This window comes from Panthera tigris, chromosome A1 (genome assembly GCF_018350195.1).
Source record: "Panthera tigris isolate Pti1 chromosome A1, P.tigris_Pti1_mat1.1, whole genome shotgun sequence".
NCBI classification, from domain to species: domain Eukaryota; kingdom Metazoa; phylum Chordata; class Mammalia; order Carnivora; family Felidae; genus Panthera; species Panthera tigris.
Window position 1 is genome coordinate 189,976,040 of NC_056660.1, and position 21,490 is coordinate 189,997,529.

Here is a 21,490-nt window from a genome sequence, read left to right on the forward strand (position 1 = left end):
CGATTTTCCCTACCAGACAAGAGTTGTGAAAGCGAGTATGCTCAAGTGGCCTTTGGGGCTGAATTGGTGTAATACAGCTTTGAGGTCATTTAGCATCTCTCTCTCTCTCTCTCTCTCTCTCTCTCTCTCTCTCTCTCTCTCTCTCTGTCTTTCTATTTAACAATCCAGGGGCAAGGACTTTTTCTGAGCTTTTTATAGCTTTTTCCTCTATTCCTATAAATGGTGCTGATGTCATACAGCAAGGGGAAAAAAACGGTGTCGATGAGGTCTGAATTATTCAGTGCCAAAGAGTATATTCTTAAATGTTGAACTGATTATGTTTTAGAGGGGGAAAAAAAGGCAAGTGTCAAAATCCAAATCTGCAGAGCTTTATAGCTTGGTTTGGGTATTTGCTAAGTGTATCTTGTGCTGCTTTGTCAATCCAAGTGACAGTTAATCAATACTAATCTGATGCCAGTTGATTCTTCCCTTTCCATAAACAGGATTAAGGTATACTACTTATGAATATACTTTATTCCGGGCTGTAAATCCATATGCTTTAACATAAATGCATTAGCATCTCTTTTTAAATGGAATGCACTGTGTATACAAGAAAATAAAGATGAATTACCAAGTTGTCCTGAAAAATGCCTTTCTGATCCATTATGAAAATGTTTCAGCTTTCAAGGCAGTAGTAAGTAGATCAGGCATTTCCCATTATTTTATATTATGATCTATATGCCCGTCTCTGTGGGGATACCTATTAAGTTAACACTTAGAATATTTTATGGACATATTGTCCTTCCTGGGCTGGGCAGGTGGATTTTTTACTTATTTTTTTCCTCTGTTAGTTTGTTTATGCCATCATTACTCCTTTAAGTCAATTTTCTTTAGTACCTACTGTAGGTTAGGCAATGCCTAAGGCACTAGAGAGAAGATGGTGAACAATGATCCACAGACCTCCACCCCCAAACTGCCCTAATATTGTCTAATTTCTCCACAGCCACCTGGGGCAGTACACACATAGGGTCAAACGTTCCAATGTGGGACCACTTCAGCCTGTTCATGTACACCAGTGCTTGCTCAAAGCTTGGTAAAAATCTTTTATTTTTTATTATTCTATTTTTTAATGTTTATTTATTCTTGAGAGAGAGACAGAACATGAGCAGGGGAGGGGCAGAGACAGAGGGAGACACAGAGTCCAAAGCAGGCTTCAAGGCTCTGAGCTGTCAACACAGAGCCCAATATGGGGCTTGAACTCAAACCGTGAGATCATGAGCTGAGCCAAAGTCGGAGGTTTAACCAACTGAGCGACCCAGGTGCCCCCTCAGTGACCTAATCTTTTAATATCACTTTAATATTTATGGAGATTTTCCTACATACTTTTAAATTCTAACAAACACCTATATGAAGGGATTGGGGAGATGAGTGTAAGTGACTCAAGGTTGAGCATCTAACATGTCCAGGACTATACCATACTACTAGAACTGATGAGCTATGAGAATATCTACCTCATAGTTTACTGTAAGGCCTTGCTGTTCTTAAGAGAACATACGTATAGCACTTTGCAAGTGCCTAGAACACAGTAAGGGAGTGCAGTGAATGTTAATGGTGATGATGATGTTCCTGTTTAGAAACAGACATAAACTACTGTCAATCTGTCCATCTGTGTGTTGTTCCATCTATCCACCCATCCACCTATCCACCCATCCTTTCTTGTGTGTCAAGCACTACAAAGATGCTGAAGACTCAGTGTTGAATGAGCCCACACTCTCAACCCTCTCACAGTCTGGGGGAAGATTTTCAGTCTTTGGAATTTGTATTCAGTATCAGATGTCACAGACTGAGTGATGAAAAGGTAACAGAAATACAGACTAGACTGGGGACTGGTGAACTACAACCCTAGGGCGAAATCTATCCCCCCATCTGTTTTGGGTTTTTTTTGATAAAGTTTTGTGAGAAAATAGTCAAGCAAAATTTCATTTCATGTTGTCTGTGGTTGTTTTTCCACTATAATGGCAAAGCTCAGGAGTTGGGATAAAGATCCTGGGGTTCCCAAATCTAAAATATCTACTATCTGCGTCTTTAAGACCAAAGATCCCTGGCCTGGATTATTGTATCTTTGCATTCTTTCAGCTGTTTTACCTTAATATCCCTTGGAACTTAAGAAATAAAAGATGACTGCTTACCTTCTATGGGCCAATAAGCTTGCTTTCATCTGATATACCCTAAACGCATAAAGGTAGTTTATGATTTTGATACTGATTTTCCCAGGGGAATCCTTTCTATCGCCCTCTATGGGCAGCTGGATAACCTTGTGAATATTTTCCTCTAGAGCATGAACGTATTCTTCTGTGGCCCTACTGCTCTCTTCCTATTTATTGTCTCCTTATTATGGCCCAAATGTATTTATCAATCCTCAGCTCCCTTATGATCTCATGCTTGGCCCAACTTTTTCCCATTATGTGACTCACTGGGCAGAGAACACCATTCTTGTGTTTCTTTGCTAGAATTCTTTTTTTTTTTTTTTTTTTTAAATCAGTATTACTTTGACTTTTATGCTCAAGTTTGTGCTGGCTGATTTACCGAGCAGTTAAGAATTTTTTTAAATGCTATTTTTCAGGGGTATTTTAAATATTAACTATTGGATTATAGGAAATGTTCAAGATTCTAAGAACAACAATTGACAACATTACTTTCAGGGGCTTCCACTATATTATGCTTTTTAATCCCTGCAACAATAACACAAATTAGACACTATTATTTTCTTTATGTGCAGCTGAGGAAACTGAGGTTTTGACAAAGGTAATTGTTTTTAATGATAAAAAAATATTTTATTTATTGAGAATGTAGTGCCTTTCGGGAACTATGGTAAGCTGTACATGGATTGTGTTACTTAATTCCTACAGCGACTGCCTAGAAAGACAGGACTGCCCACCAACCCTCATTGTGCACAGAAGGGCTCCGAGGGGTTGTGGACTTGCTCATAATCCTGCTTCAGGTAAGCAGGGACACCAAGACTTGATACCGAGATCTGACTGAGGCTAGGAAGGTATGTTCTGAGGACTCCCATGGAAAGCCTGTCCTGTGATGCATTCAAACACATCCAGGTCCTCCCTCTTCCTCCCCTTTTAATCAAATATGGGGCCTGCACATAGCTCCCTCATTTGAATAAAGGACTTTAAAACATTCTGGTTACTTCTTTTCTGTGCTTGGGTGACTGGAGCTGAGAGAATGGCAGAACGAAAAGACAGCAGCTGTCACGGTGGTCCCTTCTGCCTAATGTGAATCCGCTTTAAGCTCCCAAGGATGCCCGATCTGTTATTTTTTTTCGTCATCTCTTATTTTAAAAATAAACCCAAGGGGCACCTGGGTGTGTCCGACTCCAGCTGAGGTCGTGATCTCACGGTTCACGAGTTCGAGTCCCTTGTCAGGCTCTGAGCTGACATCTCAGAGTCTGGAGCCTGTTTCAGATTCTGTGTTTCCTTCTCTGCCCCTCTGCCACCTCGCAAAAATAAATAATAAACATTAAAAAAAAGAAAATTCAAAGTAATTAAAAATAAACCCTAGTCCAAGTTCTCATCGGTAATGGAAGAATAGTACTAAAACTCCTGCACATTAAGAATATATCCTCTACCATCCTCATGTTGGATTTCCCACCAAACTTACCATGTGATTCTAGACCTTTTAACTGTTCTGGGCTTAGTTGCTGCATTATTAAGTGAGCACAATCCTCTGTCCAACCTATGGCTAGTTTATCATGAAGTCCAAATGAGAGGAGAGCAAGCTTTTTAACCTGCACGGCAAAGTACAAATGCTAGTGACAAATGGTCCCGGATCAGGGAATCTCCCTGGATCAAATCAAGACTCCTTTTCACTTTTTAAAAACTGCCCCTTTTGTAAGTATGTCTTCTTAAAGTCAGATTAGTAAACTAAATAGGATTAATTTAAGATTAAAAGCAAGACTTCCATCTAAGTCATTAAACTCTCTATATTAAACTCTCCAAAGTTCCCCAAAGGTCCCACCCCAAGGTCCCATTTTAGGGACAGTGGACACTAACAAATCAATAAACCTAGTCTCATTTTTTTTCTCAATGTTCTTGCTCAGGCAATGCAAAAACTCCTTCCAGATTTTCATGACAAATGGAAACAGCTCAAGGAGAAAGCTCACTAAATGGATGAAGCTGACATCCCTCTAATCCATTAGAGCAAAGGACTTTCAGAGGCCCAGGGACCCCACAGAAATCATCCTTCCACCAGGCAATTGATCATACCTTGAAGAATCATTCAGGATTGGACCAAATCACCTTAAAGGAGAAGGAAATGCCACCGATTTCAGCACATCTCAGGATTTTAAAGCAACAGATCCAACTATGAGATCATACCCATATTACTATGGTAGTTTACAGGGCATGCTTGTAACATGTAACACACAACTTAGCACCTGCTACCTACCTACCTACCTATCTATTTAAATGTTTGTTTATTTTGAGAGGGAGAAAACAGGAGGGGGAGGGGGAGGGGGGAGGGAGAATCTCAAGCAGGCTCTGTGCTGCCAGGAACTGTGAGACCATGGCCTGAGGGAGAGGGAGAGGGAGAATCCCAAGCAGGCTCTGTGCAGTCAGGAACTGTGAAACCATGGCCTGAGACAAAATCAAGAGTTAGATGCTTTACTGACTGAGCCATCCAGGTGCCCCAGCATTTGCATTTTCAATGCCTCAGATAACAGATGCAGCCTACCCTTTGTCCTAGTAATAGGTTTTTGTAATAGAGGAAACAACCCTGGTTCTCAATGGAAAGGAATGTGGGGGACGCATCAAAAACATGGGAAGTGATAAAAGTACATATTAGGTGCTTAACTAATGTCAGTGATTTCATAAATGCCTTTTAAGGTCAATTTCTACTACAAGATTATATAAATAAAGGAAGGGATATCCATCCTGTATGACAAGCATACTTTATGCTGTATCAAGAAGAAACAGAACTTCCTATTAGGGGTGTCTTCCCCCAGCTGTTTCACCCCCAACTTCACAGATAAAAGTAGGTCATCACACTACTCTGAATAGGAGGCAAAGATTCAAACCCGACTTGTGTCATTTCTTTTAGTCCCCACTCCCAAAAACCATCTCTTGCAGAGCTCCTATCTGTAGTTCCTTGCTTCTGCCATTACTTTGGAGTGAAGCCTTAAGTTAGGGAGGCAGCAGGGTCACCCCTCATCGGTGGCTAACATAGTGCAACCTGCTGTATGTATGACCTGACATCAGGCACTATGGCAGCATTTGGGGGTGGGGGGAGAATGTAATCTATACAAAACCTGGAGAAATCAGAAAGGACATACAACATTACATGGGATGGAGAGCACAGAACCAGAGACACTCAAGTTTATTTACAATGGGACTTCAGTGTTCAATAGACCTTTCTGCTGGTCTGGGGCTTCTCAAACTCTGCATTTGGGGCCAGATAATTCTTTGTTGTGAATGGCTGTCTTGTGCATTGCAGGGTGTTGAGCAGGATCCCTGCCCTCTACCCATTAGATGCCAGTAGCAACTCCAGTCACCCACATTTGTGACAATCAAAGATATCTTTAGACATTGTCATTTATCTCTGAATGGGTGTGTGTGTGCAAAATTGCCCATGTTGAGAACCACTGTCTAGTCCTGGTGTATCGCGGCATCTTCCTCCTACCCATTCCAGGCTAACTCCATTTCCAGAACTTAATGATAGAGCTCCACGTGAGGTAGGAGGCCCTTTCATCTTGTCCATGATACTGAACATGAAATGATACAGACATACCTCAGAGTCTGGAACAGTGTCTGAGTCTTGTTACATCCTAGCTAAATCCCCAGCTTAATGGAGAGACTGCACATTAAGTGCTCACTAAGCATTAAGACAGGGGACCTCACCTGGAGATGCTAGGGATTCATGAATAGATAGAATTCACATAGGTCCGTGAACTGTGAAAGGGCAGATTTTACATCATTATTTCCTCTCATCTTTAACTGAGATACATCATTCCTTTGATTGGAGTATAGAAAATGGTCCGTATTAATGATTACTCTGTGACTCTTTCACCAACAGAAATCACAGATTTCCTATCACAGTTAAGTTGTACGCATCGCAAAGCCATCATTTATACTCATCAGTACTTTGAAATGATGGTAATTCCTCGGCCTACAACTAGATCTTTTTAGATGTGTATAATGAAGACCTCAAATATTGTGTCACAAAACCGTGTTTTATATGTTGATAACTATGTCATTGTCTTGCTTTGGTCAGAGGCTTAACTGACTGAGCCACCCAGGTGCCCTAGCATTTGCCATTTTAAATGCCTCAGATTTGGGGCAGCTGAGTGGCTCCATGGGTTGAGATTCCGACTTCGGCTCAGGTCATGATCTCATAGCTTGTGAGTCTGAGCCCCATGTCAGGTTCTGTGCTGACAGCTCAGAGCCTAGGGCCTGCTTCAGATTCTGTTTCTGTCTCTGTCTCTCTGCTCATACCCTGCTCATGCTCTCTCTCTCTCTCTCTCTGAAATATAAAGACATTAAAAAAAAAATTTAAATGCCTTGGATTGAATGGGTACAATGGGTTTAACTCATAAATGGGCTAAAAAAAAACATTCTGAGAGGAGGCCCATGATCTTCAGAAAAAAGAAAAACTGTGCTTTAGAATGACCACCTAACAGAAATATCAGGCAAATGTTCAGAGACCATAATCAATCTCTTAGAACTTTCTATATCATCTGCAGTGATGCTTGGGGGAGAGCCATGCTTACAGCAGAGGCCTAACCACTGTCAGCGAGCAGTACGAGAGGTGGGTGACTGGTCCCACCACAGGGCATGGCGTCAGAGTAGAAATACACACTCACTGTGTAAACTTGGGGAAGCTTACTTCCACATTCTTCCATCTCTTAATTTCTCAGATGGAGATTTCTTTTCTTTTTTCCCCCCTCATCCTGAGCACCTTTAAGGGTGGTTTTGAAAATCAAATGAGATGGCAAAAACAAAAACAAAATAGAAACCCCGTGGAAGTATTTTGATCTAACTAAATGCTACTACGCAGAGGGTGATTATACATTCAGTTCTCAAGGACTGAATTAGCTGTTTTGTGTCACCTCACTTGTGACTTGTGGTAGCAAAGACAGTCCCCCACACTGATTTCTCACACTTGTAATTGGTCTGTCTGTGGATCGCAGAAGGAAAGGCGGCAGGAAGAAGATGGAGAGAGAAAGAGGAAAGGGCTCATTTTAACCACCAGTCAATTCAACTCCCATCCTGTAATTCATTTTTTATCCCCCAGCTGCTCAAGTGACAGGACTAAGTTTTTAAACTGAACTTCAGTTACCAGGCTGGACTGCAAGAATAAGAGTGGCTTTTGACATCTCCTTTCAAAGAGAACAGCTTCTTCTGATTGCTCTAACTTCATCCATTGAAATCCTTCAAGGGTTAACTCAGACCTCTACTTCTCAGTGAAGGCCTCTCTTTGGACCATGTGTGGCCCCAGTGTTCTGGGCACTTTAAGGGAGCACAGCCTTGCACATGGGTTTCTCTGGTACATTTTTCACATCTTATATTCTAGCCTAAATTCGCAAACGCAAGTAGAAACCATGCCTTATAAATCCAAGGCCCTGGCACCCTTCCTTGCTCCGCCAGACATCTATGATCAGAGTCTGCTAAGGAGAAACATCTTTTCAGAGTCCAGGAGGAAGAATTAGGCCACAGGAACTTAGGCTTTCATGCAAGGATTCCCTCATTAAACACAGCTAAAGCACTAGAGCCTGAACACTTCCCAATAACCAGTCAGCTAGACAGATAGGAAGTTGAGAGGGAAAGTCATTTTCCTTGGCAGCTGCGATGCATTTAACAGCCAAAGAAGAAAAGCACATTACCTTCCTCCATAGCTCATAGGCACTCTGCATATTGATTTCATATCAGCTCTCTCCTTTGTTTGGTTAAATGCAATCTCTGCCACAAGCCTGTGATACAATACAAGTACTTTAGATGTGCTCTGACCTCTGATCAGCTCCCATCAAGCACGTTAGCGGGAAGAACAATGAACTGCGTTCAGAATTCATCCGCCATGCTTGTGCCCTGTCCAACTGGGATAAAACTGCCCTTCCGCATAGGCTCAACCTGTTGCCCTTGGGCTGAGTGTGAACACGAGAAAGGTGAGCTGTCTGTGAACACTGAAGGTCTTGGAGAGCAGGCCGCATAACTTTCTTTTTGGAATGTCTTTTTGAATTAAACCTCCAAGCAGAGACCTCACAGATGTGTCTGGTCCCATAAATAGTGGGTCTGTCTGACCCACTCCCCAGCTCATCCTCCATCACACCATCCTGTAAATCACAAATCAGATCTCGTCACTCCCCTATTTGAAGCTCTTTAATGTCTTTCCATTACCCTTAAGTCTAAGTACCTTAATAATGACACACAGTGACCAAGGTAACAGTATGGTTTTATAATAGATGCATATGCGCACATCTCCATAATGATCCATGTATATATGTTTATCTATATATTTATATAACATATAATATAGGCCACATGACATATACAACAAATATATACATACATTTGAAATATATATATGTGTGTATTTGTTGCTATAGGTCTGTGATACATGTTAAACTCACAGGCTCTTTATACTAAAATACTGAATTGCACACTTTAAATGGACGAATTGTATGATATGGGAATTATATCTCAATAAAGGTACAAAAACAAACAAAATATAGACTTGAAATCTGATTATTAGGTTTGCATCTAACCTCAGCCATTTAATTTCCACATAACATTGGAGAACCTGCTTCTGTGCTTGTCAGTCTGTTTGTATGTAAAATGAGCATAACAACAAAACTTATATTACAGGGCTGTCTTGAGAATTGAGTTAACTTGAGTTAAATTGAGTTAACATGAGTTATCTTGAGATTTGAATGGTATCTGGTATAGGGTAAGCTTTTAATAAATGTTAACTATCATAATTACAGCGGGTCTCTTTTCATATCTGGGCACTCTGCTCCTTGACCTCCACCCTCTGGCCCTGCTGGAGTTGCAAAACTTTTTCTAAAAGGTCACGCTTCTCCAGGACTTTGTACATGTCACTCCACACTCAGCCTCTTGACCCCCTTTCCTTGACTAACTCCCATTTATTCCTCCAGTCTCCACTGAAACATCATTTCCTTCGGGAAGACTCCCTTACGGGCAAAATTAGGTTAAGATCTCCTAATTTTATGTTTCCATGATGTCGTACTTCCCTCATGATAAGTCACATTCTTCTCATGTAAATGTTAACAATAGCTGTCTTTCTTGCTTGGCTATGGAATCCAGAAAGGTGGGGGCCCCAGTGCCCTTTGGTCAGCAAAGCAGCTGGCCACAGTAGGTGCTCAATTTGTTGAGTACCCCTGAATTTCTTTTTAAGTGAGAACTCCTACACTATGGCTTAAATAGTGCCAAGAACCTTCTTGTTGATGTCACTCCCTTTCTTTCTTTTTTTCTTTTTTGGACCCATGAAAGTTCTTGCATCACGAATAACTTCCAATTGTCTAAGTATACTTTTCTCTTTGGCTTACAGAATCAGAATCACATTAAATACTTCCATTAACAATTCAGCCACATCCTCTACAGTATGCTGTCAAGAGTGGAGCACTATGGGCAAGTCCTGTTAGCACATAGAGTAGCTAAGTGCCGACTTCTGTATTCTACCTGAGTTTGTAAGAAACATTTCCACTGATATTTAAGATTTCACTGGGTGCACTGACAGCCCTATTGGACCATAACCTATTTGAGATTAAGAAACTTCTGTGCTGTGTCCTTACATCCCCGCATTGAGATTTGATTGGCAATAGCTGTACAAATGGTGCTCAAGAGGAACCTGTAGAAGGAACGATAGTAATATGCATCAGTAACAGTGGGCACTTATCATGCACTTAGCACTGTGCCAGGAACTTTTCATATATTATGTAGGTACTCTGACCACCCTCACTTTACATATGAGAAACCTGAGGCTTTCAGAATTTAGACACTTGTCCGAAGTTGTGGCATTAGAGCCAGGAGAGGTATCCAGGCAGTCGGTCTCCAAACCCCATACCCATCCAACCATTCTGCTGTCCTACTCTACTGTCGCAAAGGGAACTCTGGCATTTGCTTCTATCCTGTTCCCTGAGGGGTTCTGGACAATTTCTCCCCTCCCTCTCTCCGGATCTCTTTAGTTTAGATTCATCCTCACCACCTTACCCATCATTCCTAGGAAAGACATGGTACAAAAGGGGTTAAGATTAGAAGAGTAGTACAGAGAAAAAGCACAGAGCAAGGTGGGAGGGAAAGCATAAGTTGCTGAGGGAAGTATTTTTAGCACTCTTTTCTCCCACTCAAATAAGCAGAATTAAATTCAAGTCCCTCCAATAAAGGAGAATGAAGTTAATTTCCTTCCCCAGTCTGCACACTGAGAGTTTCTTATTCACATTGTCATCTCATTAAATTCCTAGTGTCACTGTGAAACACCAACATTCTCCTTGGTCTCTGCTGGGAAGAGAGAAAAAAAATCAACTCAGGTGACTTTTGGTTGAATAAGAATATTCTGCAACAGTGAATATAATTAAGGAGAAAGGCGACAATAAACCTACACTATATGGACAAGCTTTTGACATTGAAGATGTCCTGGCAGAACTTTATCCCCTCATTTGAAAACACTCTGTTCTTGGTATTAACTGCCAAGAAGAAAACTTTGATGATAAAAACAAACCAACAGATGCCTGAAAGCACATTAGCTGTAGCTTGATAGAGAATTTCAAGTCGTGTTGGTTCCGCAGACAAAAAAGCTGAGATGTACCCCTCCCTAAGTGCTGGAATTGGTTCTCTTGAAAGCAGACAAAGAGTGAACCTCATCAACTCTTTAATCAAACTAGAAAGCTGACAAATGTCTCCCAACTGCCTTTCCCCCTCTTCCCACCCCACCACGTGCAAGTGAGGGAGACCACGGCTCAGCAACTGGGGAGGTCTGCTAAGGCATTGCTTCTGGGACAGCTGGCAACGTTTACACAGTACAATGAATCCGTCATGCTGATATTAAATCACATCCCTCTTGCCAAATGGAACAGTGTGTGGGGCCCAGCAAATGCTTTTGCATCAGGAATCAACCCCTCAAGCTTGGGGGATGAAGATGCACCTTGAACCGTGGCAGCTCATTGAGGCCTGTGCACATGGGTGGGTGGGTGCATGAAATGAGGTGGTGGAATCATCTAGGCTTTTGTTAGTTTTGGGAGAATTACGACAGTTCTACTCCGCAGCATTTCAGATGAAACCCCACTCTTGCTCCTCTATTGTAGAATTGTGCTTTTTCTCATTAAGTATCTCTGGTTTATTAAGGTTGGGGTTGTTCATCCGAGACTCTTTTATACTTGGCTTTCTCACTGCATTATTTATGGGAAATATATCTTTATGATCAAATACATTATTCCTGCATTCCTGTAAATAATAAACCAAGTTTGGAATGAGATGCCAGACAACTCTACAAGAAGCAATTCTTTTTAAATAGTTGAATCTCCTGCAGATTATCTCTGATAATGATAACAGAGAGCAGAAAGAGGGCGCTGGCAGGTTCCAGGCTCTTCTGATTTGTTACACAAATGTTCCTATTAGACTGGGGGGCTCTCATCTCTCAAAAATCAATGTATGAATTCATCATCATTTAAGAGGAATTGTGTTCCATTTTTACTATAACCTTTCGGCCTCTCTCATGCTTCCTTCCACTCATGGATAAGATATTTCAGAAAGGAAAAGAAACAGACAAAGATGGAGGGCAAAGAAAAAGGGGGAGAGGTTGTTTAGAATCTACACACACCGCCTAAGGAGTGATTTGATCAGAGCCAAATAGCCAACATCACATGGCTGGTAGGTATGGCAGAACAAGTTCATCACATTCTAAAGCATTGGGTTCCTTCTCATGGAGAAAGGCAGAGTAGATAAGGGAAAGCCTAAGAACACGGGATGGGGACTTCAACGTGTGAGGATGTGTCTGTGAGTCACAGACATGACAAACCAGCCCTGGAGTTTTGTTCATAGGAAGAAATGGGCAAGTGGCTGTTTGGTGATGCTCTGTTTGAAAGGCATCTCTTAGTTCTTCCTCTGGGATGCCCTCCTAAGCCTAAGCGCTCCTTTCTGGAGTCCATCTGTTCAATGTGTATGGATGACTCTCTGGCCCTCTGCAAATGGAACATCTCTTGTGGCCACTGGACACTTGGCTTCTCCTTTAGGTGCTCAAGCATTAAGACCCAGGGCAACTGAAGCTGAACCATTTCTCTCCAATCTCAAACCTGCTCCTATCTAGTTCTATTAATGATTCTACAAGTATCTGACAAAGTACCCAACACCAGAGCCATCCCAGACTTCCCTCTCTTGACCCTCCACATGCACTTAGTTACCAAGTGTCATCAGTTTTACTTTAAGATGCTCTTTCCCATTTGTTCTCTTTTCTCTTTCCATCCTGGTTTAGGTCCTTATGAATCCTCAGCAAAAGCATAATAATACTCTCTTAACTTAGCTGCATATTCTCCCTCCCTCCCATTCTCTATGCAATCAGGTTGGTTGTCAAATATTGCAATGTTCAAAATCTTTCAATCCATTCTTGCAAAAAAAAATATTACTGAGCACTTACTAAGTACCAGGCACTATCCTAGAACCTGAAAAACAAAAGTGCCTTCTGTCATAAAGCTTACATTCTAGTGAGGAAGATATGATATGAATAAACATATTTTTACATAAAATAAACATTTTATCACAACAATGCGTACTGTGATATCTGCCATGAAGAGGAATAGAGCAAAGATACAGATTAGGAATATGCAAACTTTTTCCAGGAAGTGTCAAATAATAAATATTTTAGGCTTTGTGGGTCACATGATCTGTCTCAACTACTCAATCCTGCTGTTGGAGTGTGAAAGCGACCATGGATAATACTTAAAAAATGAGCATGGCTGTGTTCCAATAAACATTACAAAACCAGGCAGTGCTTTCAGCCTCATTGGCCCAGAGGCTTACTTTGCCAGCTCTTGGTACAGAAAGTGCAAGCAGGAGTGTGCTATTTTTATAAGGTGGCCAAGGAAGACCTTTGAGATGAAGTGGCATTTAAGCCATAAAAGGAGAGAACCTTTATATGTAGACTGGAAAAGAGCATTCTATGTGGAGGGAAGAGTAGACACAAATGCTGGGAGACGAGAGCATGCTTGGTGATGAAGTGAGGAGTGAGGTGATGAAAATCCAGTGACTGTGGAGTTGAGTAAGCAAGAGGATGAGAATTTGTAAAGCATCTTCTGGTGATCTTCACAATTCCTGGGTTCATGGTCTCAGGCGCAGTTTTCAGAATTTTCCATGGTCATACCTTTGATTACAATAATGAATATTTGTTGTTTCTTGCCCAGCGTCCATTCTCTCTTCTGGACACAACACCCCAGTTTCCCTTTGGACAACTGTCCCCTGTAGCTCATTCTTGGTCATTTCCAACCTCAGCGGTGGCAGTGGAGATATGAATCATGCCTTGCTCACCAGCAAATTCCATCACTGAGGTCATAATGACTAGTCGGGGATGGGCATATGGCCCACACCAATCTAGTTAGAGGAAAAACTTAGGCCTTTGTTGGATTTATATTCGGAAGGTAAGCACTATTTCTGCTTTTGAAGACAAAAGCCATGATTCTGTAACAGAGCTGAGAAGTGTTAAGAGAAAGAGAGTGACTGAATTTCACTTACATTATTTGAGCTACTGAATCTAGCCTCAAGCCAACTACCAATGGACTTTTCCATCACAAGGCAATCAATCTCCCCACCTCACGACCAAGTGAATCCTTATTGAAAAACACATGCTGTTCCATTCACCAAGCAAGCTCTCCCCGTCTATGTTTTGATTTGCCAACGTGTACTCAAGACCTAGTTCAAATGCTTCCCCATTTATGAAGCTTTCTAAACTCTCTCTAGCACACCACCCCACTGCACTCTAGCTGGATTCTGGAATTCTAGTCACTCTGTTTCTATCCTTCTAAGCAGCTTGTTTTTGGGATGTGTGTCTCATCTTCCTGAAGAGACAGAGCTCCCTGAGAGAGCAGGGACAGGGACAGGTACACACATCTCTGTATCTCCATGAAGCCAGAAGTCGCAATTTAGAGCTTTAGGTATAGAAGTGGATATATGATATACACACACACACACACACACATCTATTTCATGAAAGACTACCACTAAGAATACTGCACTCCTTTCATCATAATTATCCATCGCCAGGATGCAGTAGAAAGTTTCATCAAAAACTAATTCAAAAGGCTAAATGTATCATCTGATGTCTTCCTAAGGAAAAAAAAAATAGCATCAGACCACATTTAAATTTCTATAAATCTTCTGCTAATTTAAATGGATTTAGAATTAATTAAAAATGTTTTTCAATTGATAATAATGTAACTCAGATAATTAGCATCAAGTAGCATCTAGAGGACATATTTTTAAAAACTAATCTAGAGTACAGACCTAATTAACAATTAGAATAACACTTTATAATTATGCTTTGTTTATAAATGCTAGAATGTCCGATTCATTGTTCAATGAAATTGGTCATTAATGAAAATCAAAATTATTTTTCCCTGGTGTCTCCATGAAGATGCCTCTTAGATGCACTGGCTTTTATGCTGCCTATTTTCTTGGTGTTTTTTAAAGGCCATTCCTGTCCAATATTTAATAACTTTATTCTTTAATTAAAGCTGAACAATACCATGCCTTATTGTGCACACTAACTTACACCTTTTTGGTAATTAAGCAGATGCATTTGACTACAAACCTGAATTCTCTCACGTCAAGCCTAAAGAGATAACTCTGCAGTATGGAAAACCCAAGGGTGACAAAGATACCAAGACCATATGAAGAGACACAGGGCCGATACCTTCATGAAAGCAAAGAGACTAGAAGACCAGGGAACTAGGAGACTCCTAGCCTAGGAGACGACAGCCCCATCAGTGGAATTAGGAAAGTGGGTTCTGGAGAGCCAGGGAGGTTGCTGGAAGACACCTAAGTTCAGCTACAGAAGTGAAACTTCTAGAAAGACCTCTATGCAGAAAAATGCAGGCTAACTGCTGAGAACTTGGATTTAGAATTGAGAAGGCAGTTCAAAGTGAATACTGATTGAGAAGGTCATCTGAAAAGAAGCAAGTGTTGAAGCCATATAGAAGTGTGGGATTTCCCACAGAAATGCAAAAAAGAGGAAAACAAGGACTGGACCTGGAGAGAGTCTACACCCGATGCCAAGTGTGAGTCCAGGCTACTTATACAAGATGAAAGAAGGGTTAGTGAGGGAAGCAGAGAAAAAGTCAGAGAAAAGTCAGAGACCTGGGGACAATGGTGGGAACAGCAGAGTATCCAGAATCCAAAACGGGAGGAATTGTTGAAAAAGAGTTGCCTAGTTTTCTTTTCCTCTCCTTGTGGTACTAGTATGCTATGGAGCTCAGGGAAGGTACAGACTATTGTGATAGAAGTCACATGTGTAGTGGGAAGACTGCCTGGATTCAGATCCTGACTCCCTCAGTTTCTCTCTGTGGAAATTTGGGCAAGTTTTACATTACTCTGTGCCTCAGTTTGCTCTTCTGTACATCAAGGTGATAAGCCAGTGCCCTTCTTGACTCTTTGAAGGTTGTTGTGAGAAGCAAATGTGTTCATTCACGGTGATTTGTTTGGTATTTTGCACAGAGTAAACCCTTAACATGTGTTAGCTATATCCAAACTGTGACTTTTCTGGAGCAAAGTGATAAAAGCTGAGCCTACACTCAACTGAAAGTTACCAGCAAAGTTGTGGCAAAGTTGAGTGTCTTAGGTCATGGTTCTCAAACTTTGGCATGCATTAGAGCCACCTGGAAGCTTTGCTGGCCCCCAATCCTGAGTTTCTGGTTCAGTAGGTCCGGGTGGGGCTTGAGAATTTGCAAGCCTAACAAGTACACTATAGCTGATGCTCTCCATTCAGGGACCCACACTTTCAGAACCACTGTCTTCATGAGTACAGGAAAAGACTCTACAAATCTGGGAATCCAGTCCAGGCCTTCAACCTCTTTTAAGTTCAACTTGAGAACACACATGCTAGCAATATTAGTTTCATGTGCACGTGGGTGAAGTGGGCAGTGGAGTACTTCTTAGCTCTTAAAGGCTCTTTCTATTCTGGCCCTTCCTATGTCCAGGAAATCGGCTAGTCCAAACTTAACTGATATATGGATACTTCTGCAAGTTCTCTGCCAATTTCTCTGAGTACTTTCTTTCATGGACAGAGAGGGCTGTGTAAAATTTCAGAATGTGATGGGTCCCCTGAAATCCACGTGGACCAACTGAAACCATCACCAACATGATGGTTAGCATGTATGGATGGCTTACCATGTGCCACCACTGTGCTATTCACTCTACATACACTTTACCATCCAGTTCTCCCAACTACTGTGACAGTCAAGCATTATCATGCTATGGCACAGAGTAGAAGGATGCCTAGAAAGGTGAAGTGACATCATAAGGACTTGGCTGATGAATGACAGAAACCAGGATTATTGGCCAGTGTCAACTACAAAACCTATGCTCTCAGCCACTCATCTAAGTGGTTCTTGCCTTCTCTCTTTTCCTCAGGAAAGATGTGCATCAGCAATTACAATCTGTCTACAATGATACACTTCTCCCTGCCCCCGTATCTCTTCCTGGATAATTATTCTGTATGAGGCATGGCTTCTAATCCCTTTGTCAAACTATTCAGGGTCCTTTGAGTGTGCTTGAGGAAGTCATTGTCCTAAAAACTGAATAGGTGGGTGTGATTATCCAGAGAAGAATTTAAACAATAAATTTTCTATATTTAGGAGGCATGATCTTCTTAGGCTTATTCCTTATTATTTTCTACTGCTATTCCTATTCAACTATCAGTAGAAATAACTGATTTATTTATGTATGTTTCTTATTATATTCATTTATCCTTCCATTCTTTATTTTGTTCCACCCTGTTTTAAATTTATTTTTAAGTGTTTGTTTATTTTTTAGAGAGAAAGAGGCAGAGTATGAGCTGGGGAGGGGCAGAAAAAGACAGAGACAGAATCTGAAGCAGGCTCCAGGCTCTGAGCTGTCAGCACAGAGCCTGCCGTGGGGCTTGAAATCAGGAAGTGTGAGATCATGACCTGAGCCAAAGTCGGACGCTTAACAAGCGGAACCACTCCACCCTCTTTGTTTTGTATATGTGGAAACTAAATGTTAGAGAGAAAAACAGATTTGGGTAGGGTCACTCTAATCCTAAATGTTTGAGCAAGAATTCAAATCCAGCTACGTTAGACTCCACCATGACATATGCATCCAGATTCAAAGCTCCTGAGAACTTGCTCAGTCTGATGACTCAAAAAGACAAACTTCTCATTAAGCAGAAAATGAAATTGCCTAAACTTCTCGTTCCACACCATATGGCTGAATCCCAGCTGACAGGAAGCTCATTTCTGCAACACACTAAGCTCATTTCACTGAGTAGGTTGATGCGAGGTTTGTAGGGTGGTCATTTCCTAATCTTTTTAGCATTGATAGCAACAGTGGTATTTATCATGATGCTTCCTTTCCACATTTTAACATGAAAAAGCAAATGTTCCTGATGATGGAGAGAGATAGATCTTGTCCTAAATTGTTCTCTAAGTAAAATATCAAAAGCATAAGCAATGACAGCAGCAACAACAACAACAAAATATCCACCTGCTTTCAGATGACCAAAAATTACAATAATCTTCTAGTCCTACTTAACTGTAGGGTGGGGAAGAGGAAAGTTCTTAAATGATACCATCACAGAGTTTTGCACAGGAAGGTAAAGCCAAAGTATTTGGACATCTAAAATTATTCTGAATCTTTGAAGATTCAGATTTTAAAGAAGTGAGGTGACTCACAAAGTACCGAAGAACTAACGGGAGGTACCAAACTCCATTTGTACACAATTATCTTAGCAGGAGGACCATCACTTTTCCCCTGGGCAATTATTTTATAGCTCATATAGCTAAGTATTCTTTAACAAAAGGAGAGCCAGAAATTTTTGTGTTTGTTTCCTCCACCACCCCCCAAAACGTAGAACTCATGTGGGAAGTGCTATTTCTACAAGTAACAGAGAAAAACATTAATACTAAGGGTTGGCCAAGGTCTTAGAACATATTTATAGGCATTTAGGTATGCTGAGTCTGGAGTCCTTGGGCAAGGATTTCAACTGGTAGCTTGATCTTAGACCATTTTCTTTACTGTTGGTAAGCATTTGTGTACTTATCTGAAATTGGGACAAATTTGAGGAGGTAGCAAGGTATAGTGCTTTAAAGTCAAGCATGCTGAATTCAAAATACCTGATTGATAAAACATGAAGTCATTTAATCCTAGGGACAACTTGAGATGGTAGGTGTTCATAGCCCCACTGAGCAGGACAGAAAACTGGCTCAGTGAGGTCAATACCTTGCCCAAAGTCACACAGCTAATTGGTGACAGAGCAGAGACACAAGACAGATCAGCTCCAGCACCAGGACTCTGAAACCACCATATTAGACCATTTCGCTGTAACTACAGAAGACTAATTTGTTGTGTGTCCCAATCCAGTAATTCCAACAGTGGCACCATAGATATTCCTGCAAATGTTTTCACCAATTAATTCTTGGGTCTTTCCACCAGAACTTCTAATTCAGCATGTCACAGTTGGATCCATGTGACTTTTCAGAAGTTCCCTAGGCAATTCTTAACTTATAACCCAGTTTAGGAATCTCCGTATCATGTATGTAGATCTTGACTGCTTCTACCAAAACTGCCTGCGAGGACAGTATGTGTTCATGCGTATTTGTTGGCATGAACATGCTTCCCCAAATGAAGCTCCGTGTTGGTAGTCATGCCACAAAACCTCCTGACTTGAGAACTTTTCACTGGGGTACCAAATTCTGAGTTTAGGGGGTGGGGGAGTTCATCTACCTTACTTTAAGAGAATCCAGGTAATTGGCCTAAATCTCTCTTCAAGGCAACATTTCCCTTTTCCTCTAAAATGTATACATTGGTATCATATCAATTATATGATCAAAGTTTCCTTACCTAAAACTCTTAATCTCTCAGCTCCTACTACCACTTCATCGTTATCTGCAGAAAAGAGCAATTTTCCAGAAACTGTCTTTACTTCAAACTTTTTGCCATAAGCTTCTACGGCTTTTGGACCTAGAATGGGGGGGGGGGAGAGATAGAGGGAGAGGGAGAGGGAGAGAAAGAGAGAGAGACATTAGTCTCATTGCATTCAATTACAAAGTGTTTTTCACAGGACACATGCATCTGATGAGGTTATGTGGGACTTTAATATAAGTGGATTGTTTTTCAGGAGCCAATCATGAAAATTAGTCTTGTGACTCTGGCCATGTCTTGTCAATTACTTTTAATCATGTGCTCTCAGGCTGATTTTAAAGACCATCGTGTCCCTTCTTCAAACTAATGCTTGAATGAGGTTTCCCTTAGCTAACTACCAAATTACTATCAAATACTTGTAGATTTTGGCTTGAAAGTATCAAGGCATAGAAAGTTCACCACCTCTTGAAGTAATCGGAATATCTATGGCCAGCTCTAACTCTTGGAAAGGGTGCCTTTAAATTCAATTGATGTCTGTCTCAGCCGGTACCCTTAAACCATTGGCTGTATTTGATACCAGACAAGTCTATTTCCTCAGTATATATAGATCATTTCCTGGCAGAAAAGGCCAGAAAATATATTGCAATTAATTACCAGAAAGTTATTGAATCTTTTATGCTAGAATTTCACTCAATAAAAAATAAATTTTAGAGGATTTATCATATGGCAACAAATGCTATCCTTGAAGGGAAGCTATTGTAGTGGCATCTTCTGATGTACCCAAATAGAAGTTTAGACATTTATTAGTAAATCAGAAAACTGCAGAGTTTTGGGTACCATGGAAAAAATAAGACAAACTAATGTGTTAGAATTCCTTAAGCAAACAAAAAAAACAAACAGAAGGTATTGTAGTTTATCTGAACTAGAACTAACTGAATATCTCAAGTTCAGGTGGCTCTCAAAAGCTGGTCTGCAGAAATTAATCAGAATAACCTGGGAGGTATAATCATCTTCACAGAACCTCACTCAGATCAAAAAGAATTTATCTTTTGGTCCAGAAATTCATAAAGAAAAAAAATGGAGGAAAGAGTCTAAAAATTTTATATTTTCCCAAAGCTGATCAGGAGATTCTGATAGAGCATTTCTGTTTCAAGTTATTTTCAAGACAGTGTCATTTAATTAAAAAAGCAGTAATGAAAGGGCCCTCAATGCCTTCCAGGTATAGACCAAACAGAACAAACATGTAGGTGAACAAGTTGAGTTTATTATTCATTGTTGTGATAGAGAACACACACCAGGGGCAACCACTCAGGGCATCTCAGTAAGAAAGACCTTACTATAGTATTTGGTTTTATGTTAAGTTATTTTGGGGCTGAATTTAAGGAAGCAAGGCTTTGCTTTGGATAAGGTGCTGACAGGAAGTGGGTGTAATTTTACAATTGGCATGTTAATAAATCTTATCTAGAGGTGGGCAAGATCAGAGCAATGCTAAACCTGGAATGGATAAAAAACAGAAGTCACTGATATTAACCAGGATTGAAGAAGTTCAGTCATTTTGCTGGTTTGGATAGGTGTTTCCATTTTTATCTGTTTTCAGACATGATTAGAGTTGTCTTTGTTTTCTGTTTTGTCTTGATCCTTCATGACCGCCACGTTGCCTTGTCTGGTGCTGATGTTCTGCGAAATGGATTATGTTCAAACAGGAGAACACAGAAGCCTGGCTTATATTGCCAGGACTACTCCTGGACGTCTAGGGGTGTTTTCCTCAACGACAAGACTATCAGACTAAGAATCAGAAGACAAGAATTATGTTCCAACTCTCTCATTTTCTGGTTATGTGACTTGGGGAAAATCCTCTGATCTTTCTGAACCTCATTTTTCTGCATCTGTAGAACTGTACTATCACCATCTCTTCTATTACCTTATAGAAAGATTAAAAGGATCAAATTATACTATATTTATAAAAAGCACTCTGTAGGTGGGAAAGTGCTGTGAAATCATGACTATCGTCATTGTGATCATGACCTGTCACCAAGTTTCTAATACAGTGGTCCCAACACATTGAAAATAATTAATGACAATCACCTCTTAGTGCAATTGCCTCATTCACATAATCCTGCCAATTTGGAAGTGTGATCTCCCACTAGTACATCCACACCAGCCCTCTGACAAAAAGAAGGGCATTGGAAAGGCTCCTGAATGAATAGGAAATGGAAAGCAGAGACTTTCTAAATGGCATGGGAGCGAGGCATTATCTTCTCCAATGGCCTTCATGCGTAGGTGAAAACAAGTGGCAGCAGAGCTAAGGGCTCTCTCAAGGTCATGAGGTCAGCTAATGGAAGATCTGGGTCTGGAATTGAGCTCTCAGAATTGTTCCATAGAAGAAAAGTGATGTGTGATTGTCTAGAGAG

The 21,490-nt window shown here is 40.8% G+C and overlaps 1 protein-coding gene and 1 long non-coding RNA gene across 3 annotated transcripts in view; one reads left to right on the forward strand and one right to left on the reverse strand.

Moving 5' to 3' along the window:
- Positions 1-21,490, reverse strand: part of SGCD (sarcoglycan delta) — a 931,341-nt gene that overhangs the window by 118,220 nt on the left and 791,631 nt on the right. For both annotated transcript variants that reach the window (XM_042993762.1, XM_007077579.3), the window contains one exon: positions 19,059-19,178. In XM_042993762.1, coding sequence (XP_042849696.1) covers positions 19,059-19,178 — 120 coding nt within the window. The remainder of the gene's footprint in view (positions 1-19,058; positions 19,179-21,490) is intronic.
- LOC122240645 lies at positions 13,558-20,862 on the forward strand. The gene is made up of 3 exons (XR_006220424.1): positions 13,558-13,624; positions 14,773-15,259; positions 20,783-20,862. It is a non-coding gene; the product is annotated as an uncharacterized LOC122240645 (long non-coding RNA).